Here is a 16,466-nt window from a genome sequence, read left to right on the forward strand (position 1 = left end):
CTGACTCTAACTCAAATGGAAGGTGACGTACCTGACTCCCAGAAGAAGGGAAGAGATGTGCATGAGTTAACTACGATCTAATCCTACAGCACTAGAAGCCAATCCTGGTGCACTCCCCAGACATGCCCCGTTCTGACACACTAAACCATCTTGTTCTGCTTGCCAATGCTGGCTGGATAAACAGACTGTCTCTGAAGTGCCCCTGGCACCTGGGAAAAGATGCTACTCAATTGATATGGCATCTTACAATTAATGGCATCCTCGAATCAAGAAAATACTATAGTTAACATGTGTATAGGATCTTCTGTTTGATTTTTTGCAGGGCCACAGACTTCAGAAAATGAGTGGGGACTGGAAAAAAATTTGGAGGCTACTTAAAAAGCTAAACATTGATCTACCATATGATCCAGCAATATCACTCTTGGGATATACCCAAAAGAATGTGACACAGGTTACTCCAGAGGCACCTGCACACCCATGTTTATTGCAGCACTATTCACAATAGCCAAGTTATGGAAACAGCCAAGATGCCCCACTACTGATGAATGGATCAAGAAAATGTGGTATCTATACACAATGGAATTTTATGCAGTCATGAAGAAGAATGAAATGTTATCATTCGCAGGTAAATGGATGGAACTGGAGAACATCATTCTGAGTGAGGTTAGCCTGGCCCAAAAGACCAAAAATCATATGTTCTCCCTCATATGCGGACATTAGATCAAGGGCAAACACAACAAGGGGATTGGACTTTGATCACATGATAAAAGCGAGAGCACACAAGGGAGGTATGAGGACAGGTAAGACACCTAAAAAACTAGATAGCATTTGTTGCCCTCAACGCAGAGAAACTAAAGCAGATACTTTAAAGCAACTGAGGCTAATAGGAGAAGGGGACCAGGAACTAGAGAAAAGGTTAGATCAAGAAGAATTAACCTAGAAGGTAACAGACAGGCACAGGAAATCAATGCGAGTCAACTCCCTGTATAGCTATCCTTATCTCAACTAGCAAAAACACTTGTTCCTTTCTATTATTGTTTATACTCTCTCTACAACAAAATTAGAGATAAGGGCAAAATAGTTTCTGCTGGGTAGTGAGGGGGTGGGGGGGGCAAGGGAGGGAGTGGGGAAAGGGGGGAGAAATGACCCAAACATTGTATGCACATATGAATAAAATAAAAATAAAAATAAATAAAAAAAAGAGAATGAGTGGGGAAAGACTGCAGAGGAGACATGTGGGAAAAATGCAGGTACAAGTGTCTTCTCTGGAGAAGAGAGTACTCCCTCAAAAAATTCCCCCAAGGAACCAAAACCACATAGATGGTTTGGGGATGTAGCTCAGTGGTAGAGTTCTGGTCTAGCATAGTGAGGCCCTGAGTTCAATCCCCAGCACTGCCAAAACGGAAGGGGGGTGGGGGAGGAAGGAAGGAAGGAAGGAAGGAAGGAAGGAAGGAAGGAAGGAAGGCAGGCAGGCAGAAAGGGAAAATCTCAAATAACCTAAAAAAGGATGGAACACGGGATAGTGGTAATATTGACTCAAGCAGTGACGACAAATTAGTGAGTTTGGTGGGCAAGTGTGAGTGCGGGGAGGTGGGAAAATAAGACAAGAGAGGACCACAGCTCTTTATATCCTGTGCATTGGGCCCCATAGAGGTCAAAATTGTCCTTTGGTTTCTTAGATCCCAAACATTTTAAGCCACAGAGCAAGGCAGTACGCAGGGCACCCCCTTCTCCTCTGGGCCTTCTCACTGGTCTCCCAGCCACTCTCTGCATTACCACATCACCACCACCTTCCTTGAAGGGCAGCTGAGGCAAGGGTTAGTTGTAAAAGACTGTAAGTTCCTCACGGCCAAACCCTAAGGATACATGTGGTGAGTGTCACAAGTTGTAAAAACATGACCGGAGCAGCTAGGCTGAGAAAGAGGTAGAATTTTAATAGTATGGCTGGCTGTCCAGTCCCTGCCTTCTTAAATGTTCTGTTAAGCTTGATTCACATGGACTTGAAACAGTGTCACCACAGAATGACACCCAGAGCTGACAGCAAAGCAGGTTACCAAATTAGGGGGTCAGTCAGGGCCATTGCCAATACAGTCTTCATACTGATGGAAAGGCTGGAGTGCTCCTTGGTTTAGAAGGTTACCTTGTGTGAGAAGGTACTTGTTGAAAAAGATGAACAGAAAACCACAGGTATATCACCAACTAAGCCACACTTGTCTTGCAAAAATGCTCCTGTGGAAAAGACTCAGGAACTTGAAGAAATAATTCAGGGGGAGAATAGCAAAGTATCCATGGTGCCAAGAAGTAAACTAAGTAACAGGACTTGTCAACAACCCAACCTCAGAGATAACTCTGTAGTTCCAGGGATGCAAAAATAAAGACTTCAGCTGATTTTTCTGGAAAAAAATGAATCATTCCATGGGAAGTGGGACTCATCAGTGAAATTGCTGATTTCCTCTTTCATCATTTATTCCCCCAATTCATACACCCCCACATTCCTCGACCTATTTCTTTGCTGGGTGTCTCCTATGCAGCATTCCCCAATATTCACTCAATTTTTGGAAGCCTGGCTGGGAAAGAGCAGTGGGAAAGGTCCTCACGACCATGAACTCCACTCCTGCCTCCTTTCCCGGAGCCCTTCATGGTGAGATGCCACATCCATTTAACAGCACCCTTTTCCAGAGGGAAAGAAAGGAAAACCCACCATGGGAACCACACACGTGGTGGGAGGAAGCACTTTGACTTTGGAAACGAGAGACCTTAGGAGCTGCTTCTGAGACCTGTGCGTCCCCAAGGCAAGACTGCACCCTGTGCCTAGTACATTATTCTTCCAGAGGTGACACTTGGTGACCTTGCCAAAGGAAAACTGTAATGTCAGAGTCCTACTGTTTAGTCGAGAGTGAGGTCCTGGGGACAGGGTGTGAGGAGAAAATCGTGTATCATCCAAAGCACCCTTGAGAACCCTCTGTTTAGAAAGTACAGTGCCCGTGACTGGGGATGGGGGGCTCCCCACATCCATATTCTCCTCTGTGGTTGGAAAAGATCTTTGTTTCTCTGCTCATACCCCAGATGAAGGCATGGGCTTGTGTCTGGGACCATGTTATTAAGACAAAAGTGCACAATTATTGCACAATTAGTGCATGCGGATGAATTCAGATAAGAATGATGTGATCCCAACGTGATTTTTGACTCCAACACTGCTTGGCATTTCTCTAATAGCTGCTATGTGGCTCTGAGAGGAGGTTTGGCACCATTTCTTGAGGCCATGTGTCCACCGAACTCTTGTTCTCCGTGTCCCGACTTACTCTTCCAGAGAAGGGACAGTGTTCGGGAAATGCTGCTCTTCTCATTGCTGAGGATGGGGACAATTCCAAAGTGACCTTTTGAATCAGCGCTGGCAACATTCTTTCTCAGATTTAAATAAAGCAATGACTGTTCCCCTAATTCTCCTCAGTTGATACAGCTCTGAAGAACGGGATGGAATGGGAGCAGCTTGTACAGCGAGGACATGCCAGGGATGAGTCAGAAGCCAGGGGTCACATTACAGGGAGAACCTCCAGAAGTCAGCTGTGGCCAGGGATCAAAGCAGCGGCCCCCACACTCACTGAGAAAGGATGTCTCCTTTCCAATTGCATCTGAACTCAGATACTTTTCTCTTTCAAGTAGCCAGATCTTCCAAATCAATGTACTCACTTACATGTGGTTTCTGGCTTACAACTGGCAAGCAATTTTCTTCTTTGCTAGCTTCTTCCTTTCTTTCTTCCAAGATTCAATTTTACAACAAGTAAATTGGGCACCAACTTTTTAGATCCAGCACTGACTGCGTTAACCCAGGGAATCTAACTGTGAGCATGACAGGATTCCTGTCATGGTTCATGTGCCATGTCTGCAGGTTGCATGTGTGTGTGTGTGGGGCGGGGGGGATGGACAAGAAAATAAGTATCTGTACTATTTACCATAAATGGTATCATTGGTGAAATAGAAGGTGCCAAGAACACTTGAACTCAGGATTGGTGAAGTCCTTCCTTCTGTCTATCTGTTCACCTGTTTGTCTCAAACACTTGTGAGTGTTGAGCAGAAGACAGGAATGTGTTGCGATGTAAGGATATGTAAGGCACAAGCCTAAAGCACTCCCTGTCCACTGTACTAACTCCACTGCACAGGAACCGCTGCTGTAGAACACAAGGAGGCAGCTGCAGAGGGGCCAGCTCACAATTTGGTTGTGAGCTGAGCTTAGCACAAATGCTGATCAAACATGTTTGGTGTTGTCAGCCTAAAAAGAGGTCTACTGGTGATGTGAAAATGAAGTCATCTGCACTTGGAAGAAAAAAATCTTGACACAACTAAAATGATTACCAAAGTCAGCAACTTCCAGTGGCCAGTCTAGAGGCCTCTTGCCTTTTCTCCTTTCACCCAACTCTTAGCTTTAGACATGGTCTATGAAACACTTTCTTCTCTTGGCTTCTATGCCATCAGCTTCTGCTGCTTTTCCTGCTAGATTATGGGCCATTCTCCTTCAATTTAACTAAATAAATGTTGACTCCTCCCCTTTCCAATCCAATCTAATCCAACCCAATCCATCAACAAACCAGTCAGCTATGTTTCCAAAATGGATCTCAGGCTTATCTTCTTTCTACCTCCATGGATACATGACCAAATGCCCTTTCTAGCCATCTAGTAGTCTCTAAATTTCCCATGCTGCACTGCAGTCAGAATAAGCTTTGAAAACATAAAGCAGATTATGTCTTTCCCTTTTTCAACACCCTCAAGGCTCTTCCTGCCACACCCAGAATAAAACCCAGACTCCAGACTATGACATGCAAGATTGCCCTGTGTTCCTTGCCATGGCTCTGAAGCCCTCAGACAGGCTTGCCTGTTTTTGCTCTTGATGTGTTCTGTGCTGAGAGTGACCCTCTCATGCCAGCTCTTCATATGAGTTGATTGCATATTTATGTACTTAACATATTGGATCATAAACTTCAAGAAGCCCAGGCCCATCTCTCTCTTACTGTATCTGCAGCAGCAGAACAAGCCTGGCACATAGTAAGTGTTCAATAAATCTTTTTCAAATAAATAAATCAAAACCATGAGAGTTTTTAGGAAATTTAAAGAAGCTTTTAAGAAATAGACTTGATGAAATTGTAAGAAATTTATTTTGAATTTAAGAAGAATTCAATAAACCTAAGGTTATGAAGCTTCTATTGATTTATCTCTGAATTAGAGCCAACCCATTACATCTACTGTAAGTTGATTTGCAACATTTTTACTCAACTCACAGAACTATGCAAAAAAGGAAATTTTGTGGGATATGGAGGAAATCATCTAGAATTTGTGGGTCTCATGGATCTGCTTATTTGTTGGAGACAAGCAAGAGAATGCAGGTAGAATGGATGGGAGATCATGTGTGGTACCCACATCACCTCTTCTACAAGCTTTCTTCTCTTACTTTCTGATAGTTAAAGGTCTATTTCAAATGCTGTGGCTAGGGCTATAAACACATTTATAATTGTTCCCTTCCCCTTTCCTCCCTTCCCTCAAAATTGTTCCCAAGTTCTTTGCCCACTTGAATAAGTGGACAAAATCAGGTGTCATAGGCGAGAAAGAGAAATGAAGCACCTGCCATTTCCACAGCATTGCTAGGGGAGGGAGACTCACTCCAGCATCAAAGTTCTCATTGTGTATTGCAGGGAGTCTGAGGTTGCAATCCTGGTTCTGCTACTTATCCTGGTCTTGAACAAATTTCTTAAATGCTCTAAGTCTCCCTTCCTTGGGTGTGAGATAAGGAGAACACACCATTCCTCCTTAGGATGACATGACTAAATAAGACACACGTAGCACATAGTAAGTGCTCAATAAGTATACTAGTGTTACTGTTACTGTTTTTATTTTCCATAAGTGGAGTAAAAAGAAAAGCCAGAGTTTGAGACCACATCAAACTGCTACCTTCCCAACCCAGTATTAACTCTAATTTTGAACAGCAGTAAGTTCAAAATATAAAAATTTGAGGTGAAGAAAAACATGGTCTTACTTAGCTGCAGATTCTTTCAGTTGTAATGCTTGATTTGAGGTATAAAATTTGTTACTCATTCAGTCCCTTATTTCTTCCCTTTGAAATCTCCTCAGGGTCTATTATAGGTATTTCCTTAAGAAATTGTATGAGTGAATTTTACTAGGGACTGTGGAAAAGATAAAACAAGAAAAAAAAAATGGCAGCGCACCTTGTTTTGATCATAAGGACCATGGAAGATCTATCAATCACAGGAGTGAATTCTGGATTGCAGATATACTGATGAAATTAAAGTTTTAAAAAATCCTAACAATATAAAGTTTGCACAGATTCACATGTTTTTGTCAAGTCTTATTAATTAATGCTGTCAGACTTGACAAAAAATATATTTGATGAGACCAATTTCCCACAGTTACTTCATACCTCTCTGGTATAAAAAAAAATCCATCTCATAAAAAACAACTAATAATAACAAAAATTTCACCTCTCAAAAAATAAATCCGACTTAATTTACACACACACACACACACACACACACACACACACAAAGAAAAAGGCAAGCCCTGCATCATGGCAATCAACACCTTCAGAGAGGATGTCCTGGCAGGCTAATTACTTGACAATGATACCATGGTGCCCCGGGAAAGCCAGGGGCACTGACATTGGCAGGTACTGACTTTCTCTAGGGCTCAGAAGCAAAAATGGTTTGTCATTTCCTCAACCAGAGGTCACCTGCAGATAGAATTTAAGAAAAACAACCTTCACAATTGCAGGAAGCCTTGGAACCTCATTAATTAGGCTCCCACAAGTAGCACCGCTGGGTGGGCTGCTGGTACCCAACCAGTGTCGGCATCTGGAAGTGCCAGAAGGAGTGAGGTGCCAGCCAGGACATACCAGGCCTTGCTCCAGGAGTGAGGCACTGCCACTCATTTATTTTGCAGTTCAGCTTCTCTGCTGTAGCTTACAGTTCATTAAATTCTCCTGCATCAGCAGCAACATGCAAAACAGCTACTTGAAGGGCATTCAAAAATATAATCAGAAAAAAAAGAACAAAAAACCCTCTCTGAGAAAGGGGTGGGGGCACATTGAATCTTCTTGTCTAGGTTCTCTGGCTCTAAACCACTTTTTTTTTAGTTTCAGTGATGCTAGGGATTAGCTCTGAAGGGTGGGGTGTGGGCTGAGTGGCTCTCTGCTCAGAGGATGATCACCAAATGTGGTTGGAACATCCTGTAAGATCTGCGCTGTTTCATTTGCCTTTTCTTCCTTTAAATTTTGAGGCAGAAGGGGATTAGACTTTGAGCACATGATAAAAGCGAGAGCACACAAGGGAGGGGTGAGGATAGGTAAGACACCTAAAAAACTAGCTAGCATTTGTTGCCCTTAACACAGAGAAACTAAAGCAGATACCTTAAAAGCAACTGAGGCCAATAGTAGAAGGGCACCAGGAACTAGAGAAAAGGTGAGATCAAAAAGAATTGACCTAGAAGGTAACACCCATGCACAGGAAATCAATGTGAGTCAATGCCCTGTATAGCTATCCTTATCTCAACCAGCAAAAACCCTTGTTCCTTCCTATTATTGCTTATACTCTCTCTACAACAAAATTAGAGATAAGGGCAAAATAGTTTCTGCTGGGTATTGAGGTGGGGGGAGAGGGAGGGGGCGGAGTGGGTGGTAAGGGAGGGGGTGGGGGCAGGGGGGAGAAATGAACCAAGCCTTGTATGCACATATGAATAATAAAAGGAAAAAAAAAAGTGAAAAAAAAAGAAAAAAAAAATCCAAAAAAAAAAAAAAATTTTGAGGCAGAGGGACTGCAACCTGATGGGCTTCTGTAACATGCTCTGCTTTACACTTTGCATGTGCCCCAATGGGAAAATATCCTGATGTCTGGGTCTGTGCAAGCTGAAACAGTCAACTTCCTGTAGGTGGCTGGGATTCCCACAGTCATTATTTCTGGGTTCAGTGTGCACCTGTACACACACACACATATATACACCTTTTACCTTGGAAAAAAGTTAAATAGGAAAAAAGCACAGAATATAAAATGACAGATGGGGCTAGTTCTATTTTATGGCAGCGATTCTCAACTGAGAGTGGTTTTGTCCCCCAGCGGATATTGGCACTGCCCCGAGATGCTTTTGGATGTTGAGATTAGGGCAAGACAGGAGCTGCTATTCATAGCTAATAAAAATCAGACAGGGATGCTACTCGTCATCCTACGGTAATACACAGGATGGCCCTGCCACAAAGAATCACACAGCCCCAAATGTCAAAGAAATGTCTAAGAAATATATAGAAGATGTGGATTGGGGAAAAATCATATTCCTTTCACTTGGGCAAATCATACAGCTTCAAAACTGCTCGACACAATTCCAAAACTATGACTTGTATCTACCTATTGCCTTTTCCTTAATTACAATATTTCAAATTGATTAAGAGCACACAATTACTGTAAAAGCAATACAATTTTTTTTACATCATGGGTTTCTTGCACCTGGTTGCTGTCACCTTGCTAACACACCAGTGCACACCTCCAGAACGCACCCCAGCCCTGGTAGTTTCCTTAGGACAAATGGCCGCAACCATAACACTCTCTCGGCAGACAATACGACTCCACCACCAAAGCAATGACACAATTTGGGGAGTCACAAAGGTGGCCCCCTTGCTCCACAGTAATTGCAAGTGAAAAGCCTTTGGGTAAGATTTTATTATAAATCTCTGAAGCTTGTTAGAGGAAAAGCTTAATGATAGCATAATGCAAGTAAGCTCCTTTAATCAAGACCATTTGAGATGAATTATTACCCCATTTTAAGAATGAAGAAACTAAAGCACAGAGAGGTTGTCCAAAGTCACACAGTCAACTAGGGGTAGACCTGGAATTTGCATCCTGGAGAGGTTACATGCAACCAGTATCCCCTCCATTGTGTCAACACATCCAAACCACACCTTGGTACGGACAAGCAGGGATGGAGAGAGATTCCTGCGGAGTCCAACAGGAGTCAGAGCAAAGCCTGTGGCTTTTGTTTCCTTCTTTCTGCAACTGCCCCCACTTTATCAACCCACCTAAAGAACGTTAGAAACAGACCCTTGAACTCCAGGGTCTCCTGGGAAGAGTTTGCAAGGCATGTCAAAGGCCCTTGGTAAAGACTTAGGAAGCAGACCCACGCAGGCCAGCACAGGTGGGTGGCACAGACGCCGGCTCCCCCTCCACACAAGCAGAGGGGCTTCCATGAAGTGACGTGCCTGCTCTGTATGTCTGTGGCACCAGCCTGGGCAGGGTCAGGAGCAGAGGGGCTCAGCCAGTCCTGGGAGAGGGGCGTCATGGTACCCCTGTAAGGAAGGTGGCAGAGGCTGATGACCCTCAGCAGGGAACTCAGAGAGGCACTGAAACTTCCTGGCATTTCAAAAAGAGCTGGCACTGGGGCCTAATGTGAGTGCAAACCAATATTTGCAAAGCCAAGTCCTCAGGGCTCCCGGCAGATGTAATCACACTCAGGCCGACAATTTCTACCTCCAAGAGTCGGGGAAGCTACGTGAATCACAGGCAGAGCCCACAGGCTGACCTCAGAGGGCACGTCCCCTGAGACAGAAGGAACGAAGGCAGGAAGCCGTTGACTGAAGTGGTTTCCCATTTTTCATAAAAAACTTTCAACTTAATAAAAAACAGCTGCATTTTACTGACAATAGTGGCTACCTCTTCTTTATTTCCTTACCATGGGCCAGAAAACTATACATACTTTTCTCTTCCTCACAATAACTCCGCAAGGCAGAATCTGGCATTCTTATTTCATAGATAAGGAAAATGAGCTCAGAAAGCTCTTGTAATTAGCTCAAGGTCACACAGCTCGTAAATGTGAGGATTCTAATCTGGATCTATTTGACTCCAAAATTCATGATTCTTCCTTGATGGCATCCTGTTTTTCACACTACTCTATCTATCTATCTATCTATCTATCTATCTATCTATCTATCTATCTATCTATCTATCCATCCATCCATCTATCCATCTATCTATCATCTATTTATCTACATACATATTTGGTCTTCATCCCCAGCTCCTGGCACAGAGTTTCTAAACCCTTGTAACTTCCTGAGTGACGGGTGAGAGAATGTGTTATATTAGTTCTTAGTCCCCAGTTTCCTAACACTGAGCTTTTAGGACCCCTTTCTGGCATTTGAACTCAGGGCTATGCACTGTGCTTCTCTTGAATCAAGCCTCCAGTCCTGGAATGAGTGAGTCCTTTCGTGTGCTAATGAGATAACTGGTGGCTGGATCCCCAGGAAGTTGCAGGATAGGGGCTTGTTCACAGAGAAGAGGATTGGAGCTTCCATTTCCACCCAACCAGGGCTGGAGATTGTGTAGTCACAACAGCCAGTGCCTTAGTCAGTCATATCTATGTAATGGGTATGGAACCTCCCCAGACACTAGGAATGACAATTCCAAGAGATTCCAAGTGGGCGAATGGATCCACATTTTTTTTTGGGGGGAGGGAGTGGTGGTGGGTGCACCTCAACTCTACAGGGGCAGAAGTTCCTGTACTCAGGACTCTTCTGAGCCTCACCCTATGTGACTCTGCCTATTCATTTGCATCCTTTATCACATCCTTCATAACAGCATTGTTATTACCAATGACATTAAAACAGTAAATGTCAGAAAAGGATTTCCCTGAGTTCTGGGAATGGTTACAGTGAATTATTGAATCTGAGGAGGGGTCTGTGGTGCCCTGATTTGCAGCCCAGTCAGACAGGAGTGTGGGTAACCAGGGGATCGCTGGCTGGGATTAGAATCTGAAGGGAGAGGCAGTTTCAAGGGACTGACCTTTAACCTGTGGGGTCGGGCTAACTCTGGGTGGTGTAAGAACTGAACGAAATTGTAGGACATTCACAATTGGTGTGGCAGAGAAGTGCCTGGTGTGGAAAGCCCTCACATTTGGTGTCAGAAGTGTTGAGGAAGAATCGGTTTTCCTCTTACCACCAATTCCCAAAAAGCCCCACAACCAACTGTATAAAAACACACAGACACACAGAAAAAACAGACACACACAGATGTCATGTACACACAATCGTGCATACATAGACATACACTTTTTTTTTCCAGTTCAGTTTAAATGACCAGCACACCGGAGTTGCCACTCCCCCGTGGTGAATTCACTTTCTGGGTGCTGGGACTCCAGAACTGAACAAGAACATTCCTAGTACTGAAAACAGAGGCAGTCCCCAGTCTGCACAGCAGAAGGTGGCAAGTAGCACAGGAGAACAGAGTCCTATAGATATTAAGAGGGAAAAATTCCACCTATGCGGGGCAATGTGGGAAGACGCCATGGGCAGAAGGGGAAGCAGAAATGAACTCTAAGCTCCACACCAGTCATGTAGTCCCAACAACCCCAGGAGGCAGACAGCGGGCCCATTTTACAGATGAGCAAACTGAAGTGCAGAACAATGAAGTGACCTGCCCAAAGTCAAGTCACAGTTAGTGGGGAAGTCCTGGGAACACTCTGGCTCCAAAGCCTATGTTATCTCTACTACATCAACATACTTCAAGTGACGTTCTGTGGACCCCTGCAGCAGGCATCGGTGAAGGTCAAAGGAAGACCCAATGGGTGCAGCTTGAACCCTTGCCCCAATTTCACCCTAAAAGCTCACTTTCCATATATGTTTATAGTCTGGAGTTCTGTGTAGAGGCAGTGAGGACAGTGGCTAAGCGGGTTCTGCCCTCACTGTGAAGCTGCTTGCATTCAAAGTCAGGCTCCACACACACCCAGCTTTGGCAACTCGGGCCTGGCACTGAACCTCCCAAGCCCTTGTTCCCTCAACTTCGGGATGGGTATAACATTCAGACCCACTGTGAGAGGATCATGTGACCAAAGCTATCTGCTCAATGTCTGGCACTTAGCACAATGGCATGCGTATTGCTGAGAATAACCAGGCTTGCCATACAAGGTAAAACAGGAAAAAAAGAGAAAAAGAAACACTCTTAAGTTTGTTTGTTTGTTTTTGCAGTGCTGGGGATTGAACCCAAGGCCTCATGCATGCTAGGCAAGTGCTCTACCGCTGAGCTGCACCAGCCCAGAAATACTGTTAAGGACTGAATGCCTGTGTCCCCACCTCTGCAAATTTATATGTTGACATCCTAACACTCAGTATGAAGGTAGGAGGAGGTGGGGCCTTTGGGAGGTCATTATCTAAGGAGGATGGAGACCTCAAGAATGGGATTAGTGCCCCTATACAGAAGACCCCAGAGATGATCCCTGGCTTCTTTCAGCCCCATGAAGATACAGGAAGAAGCTGGCTTTCTGTAAGCCAGAAGGGGCCTTCACCAGCACCCAACATGCCAGCACAGACCCCTGATCTCGGACTCCATCTTCCGGAACGGCAAGAAATCAATTTCTGTTGTTTAGAAGCACCCAAGTCTATGTTATTTCATTGGAGTAGCCTCAATTAAGACAATTACAAAACTATAGGAGGAATTCTTAGCAATACTAAAAACACTCCTCTGGAGAGCTGCCACACCTCTGAGCTCTGCTTTGCTTCTCTCCAGCCTTAGAAATATGGGTTTTATGTTATTGGGACACATCTGGAAGATGAGAGGCTTCATTGCCTCAATTTGCTGAGGTGAGACTGTGTTACCATCGCCACTCGTCAGCTGGCTCAGCAAGAAGCTCCATGGAGACTGGGCTGGCTTCAAGTGATGAGGTGAGGAACCCCAAAGCCCCAGACTAATTTGCCGACACTGCTTGGAGCAGGTGACCACAATGCCATTGACTCCTCCTAAGCTGAGACTTGGCACTAGGACCAAGAGCCTGGGACAGAGGAGACCTTTGCATCAGCTATGCAAGGCTCCTCTGCTGGAAAGATGGGCAGAATTTGCAGGGCAGTGGGGCCCTCATCCCTTTTAGGATCCTTCCATTGAAGACTGCCAGGGAACTAAGTTCCCAGGGGAGGTTTGGTGGCTTACACTAGAATGCAAGCTCCATGGGGGCTGGGATTTTCTCTTGCTCTGTTCCTGTTGGATCCTAGTACCAGAATGGAACAGAGTCCCATGAATGAGTGAATGTGACTGAATTCAAGATGAGTTAGTGGCTGCATTCCACCCTACAAGAAGATGGAGTTTCCCTTGCCATGCACTGAGTGCTGGGCTGGGTGGGACCTTCTTGCCACTGCTTTGCTTTTGATGCCCCCACCTGTCGCCTCAGCTGTGGCACCATCACAGGGCCTCTGACAGTTTCCCTTTGGAGAGGCTTGACCTTTTCTCTCTCCCAGGCAGAAGAAGGGCCATTTGCTACAGAGCACTGAGCAAGAAGGTCAACTCGTGCTGGATATATCTTGCTCCTTTAGCACCCCAGCTGCCAGAAATGAAAATGTCAGAGCTGGATGCACTCACAGAAGTCACCTCCTCATGGAAGAGACAAGGAAACCAGAGCCGGGAGACATTCACCAAGTGGTCCCAGACACAGCACTGAACCCCACTGCTCACGAGAGCTCCTGTATAGTACTCTCTAGGGCCCTGTCTCTGCCTTGAGCTGTCAAAGTCCTAACTCAAAAAAAGTGTACCTTGAGCCTGGATACTTTTCTACATATTACAAGCACAAAATACCCCTACAGCATGTATGTAGAGATATGTACATATCATATACATGTATACACATGTCATAGATGACATGTGTATACACATAAATTATTCAATAGTCCCAAATACATTTATTTCTTTTGTGTTATACCTATTTATTACAGCATCTTAGTAACTAAGTGGGTGGGAGAAAGCCAGGAATACAGACTGTGAGAAAGGGGCGGTGTGTGTAATTTGCAAAAGCACATTTGGCGTTATAATTACTTTTTTAAAAACATTGCTTTGGTACAATATCGAATGTGCTTTGGAACTTTAACAGTAAAGCAGACCATTCAGAATTTATGGTCACCAAAAGGGGCTGTATCTGAAATAAAAAAAAACTGTAAAGTCCTGTCCTGGACTCACAGCATATGACAGCCTCAGAAATCATCCGATCCAACTCCCTGTTAAAGATAAGGAACTTCCACCCAGACAGGAGTGACTTCTTTTGTGAAGTCAGAGAGCTGTCCATTTGTCCCTGAGGGGAGTGGCCACATAGATTCGAACTGTCATATGGCCTGGTACCTGCACTGAATGTAGTCCAGGGTTTGCTGCTGACTGAGGGAAGAAATTTCTCACACCCAGGATGTCAGGACACAGAGAAAGAAAGCGAGTTCCCAAGCATACCACAGTTTTTTTTTTGTTGTTTGTTTTTTTAAATAAGGGAGACTCCTGGCAAAGGACAAGTGAAACCTGAGGCTTTACCTACATCCATTTCCTGGGGGCAGCATCCAATAACCCACAAGCTGGGCTGCCTTGCCTCTAAATCCCCCTTTTTGCAAATCTGGGGAAACTCACTCTGGGCCCTCTTTCAGTGGGCCACGAATGTAGGAGCACTTCCTCAAGCCATCCCTCTTCTCTCCCCTTGGCTACCTGCAGAGGCCATTACCAGCTGGACCATGGTTTCAGTCTAGTCCCCTCTATCAAGACAAGTTAGGTTTTCTTTCATTTGTTGTGACAGGACCAAGGATTTCCGCAGCAAGATTAAATTCCTAAACTGGTCACCCTGTGCACAGAGGCAGCAGGCCCAGCACGAGTGTACCCACAGCCTTGGGCAACCCTGCTCAGGGCTCAGGGGTGCGTGACTGTCCCCGAAGCAGCAGCTGTCAGTGCATCCGCCAGTGCAGGAGTCCACTTACCGCAGTGCGACTGGAAAACCTGGGGCTTGATGACCTGATTACAGGCACTGCACACTACGAGATAGAAGTCATCATGTGCCGGATAATGGCCAAATAAGTGCATATCTGTGGGGGAAATGAAAACAGGGGTTTTTGAGAAAACAATGAAGTCTCAGAAAGTGCAGTTTCCTCTTGGAATTTCTTCAAGGATAGCTTTTCACACAAGACACGCAGAAAGGCAGTCATTTTTACAAAAGGGACCACAGTTTGTCACAACGCATCTCCCCAACTGCCTCAAAGAATTCCTTCTCACCTCACCCTAAACGGACAGTGTTCATGTCTCACACGAGACCTGAAAACATACGCCCCTATGAACACCAGTCCACGCGTGTTCACGGCAGCATCATTCACAGGAGCCAGGAAGCAGAAACCTAATGGCTCATAACTGATGAACGGAGAAACGCAACATGTCACACGCACAGAACGGAGGGAAGTACTGACCCACGCTACAGCATGGATGAACCCTGAGGAGCGAGAGGAGCAGGCACAAAAGGTCACACTGGATGTTTCCACTTACGTGAAATGTCCAGAGGAGACAAACCTACATAGACAACAAGTAGCTAAAAGGCTTGCCTTGGGTGGAGGACTTGGAGGAGTTGGGGTGAAGGGCTTATTTGGGGGTGGGGAGAAGAAAATGTTCTAAATTTATAGCAGTGATAGTTGCACAACTCTGTGAATACATTAAAAACCACTGAACTGCACACTTTAAATGGGAGAATTGTACGGCATACAAATTCTATCTCAACAAAGCTGTCACACACAAAAGTTTATCTGGGAGGAAACCCACGCCCCCATCTCCCAGTGCTCCACTGTGTGGTGGCAGGGTCCTGGAGGGGCACCTCTTCTTAGCTGAGAGCTCCAGGGGAGTCACACGGGCTCTGAGGATGGGAAGCCATGAGCTCACGGGGGGACAGAAGAGTTAATGACATTGCACGCGTGAAGTTGCCTCTATCACGACCTCCTGAGCGTCCTCAGGCTCACAGAGGTAGTACTTGAACCCCTCCTCAGCCCTCGTTTGTCAGACTCAGCCTGTGTCCTTAATGAAAACCTCCAGATGGAGGATGGCTTTCCCAACTGTGACCCTATGCCAGAAGGACGAGCCGAGTCCTCATGCTGTGGAGAGCTTTGCGGGAGGTCCCTGCTCTGTGTGCCTGGCCATGGAGTTGGCACATTTGCTATGGAACAAGGAGCAGAGACCCTACTTGTCTGGGTGTGGTCTGTTACTCCCTCGCACCCTCACTGGGGACTTCCACTTCTGACTGAGACCTACATCACCATCTGTCTGGGCCTAACTGAGGGCGGTATTATTAGTTAGTGCCTGGTGGGTGGCAGGCCAGTGGGAGGGGAGGTTAGAAGGGCACTGAGCTGTGACCAAAGTGGAGGGGCCACTGCTGGGCCCACCCATGGAGCAGTCCTGAGTTACTGGAACCCTCATGTGTTGTGGGCAGGCAGTTCAGAGGCTCAGAGCAGAGACATACCACCTCCTGAGTGTTAACTGCTGTTTATTCTTATAACATATTCATTTTTAAGCAACAAAAAGGACCCATGCTCTTTGAAGATATATTTTTCAAATGTATCTTCAGAAAAGCCAGAAGAAATTAAAAAGAAATTACTGGCAACCATTATTAATACTTTGCATCTCATTTAAAGCAACATTTTCTATTCAGGAACATGCAGG

General features: G+C 45.2%; 1 protein-coding gene across 10 annotated transcripts in view; it reads right to left on the reverse strand.

Annotated features, from left to right (window-relative positions):
* Atxn7l1 (ataxin 7 like 1) overlaps positions 1–16,466 on the reverse strand; it is a 214,775-nt gene that overhangs the window by 130,087 nt on the left and 68,222 nt on the right. For all 10 annotated transcript variants that reach the window (XM_020177826.2, XM_074064958.1, XM_074064957.1 and 7 more), the window contains one exon: positions 14,750–14,854. In XM_020177826.2, coding sequence (XP_020033415.1) covers positions 14,750–14,854 — 105 coding nt within the window. The remainder of the gene's footprint in view (positions 1–14,749; positions 14,855–16,466) is intronic.

This window comes from Castor canadensis, chromosome 2, assembly GCF_047511655.1.
Source record: "Castor canadensis chromosome 2, mCasCan1.hap1v2, whole genome shotgun sequence".
Taxonomy (NCBI): Eukaryota; Metazoa; Chordata; class Mammalia; order Rodentia; family Castoridae; genus Castor; species Castor canadensis.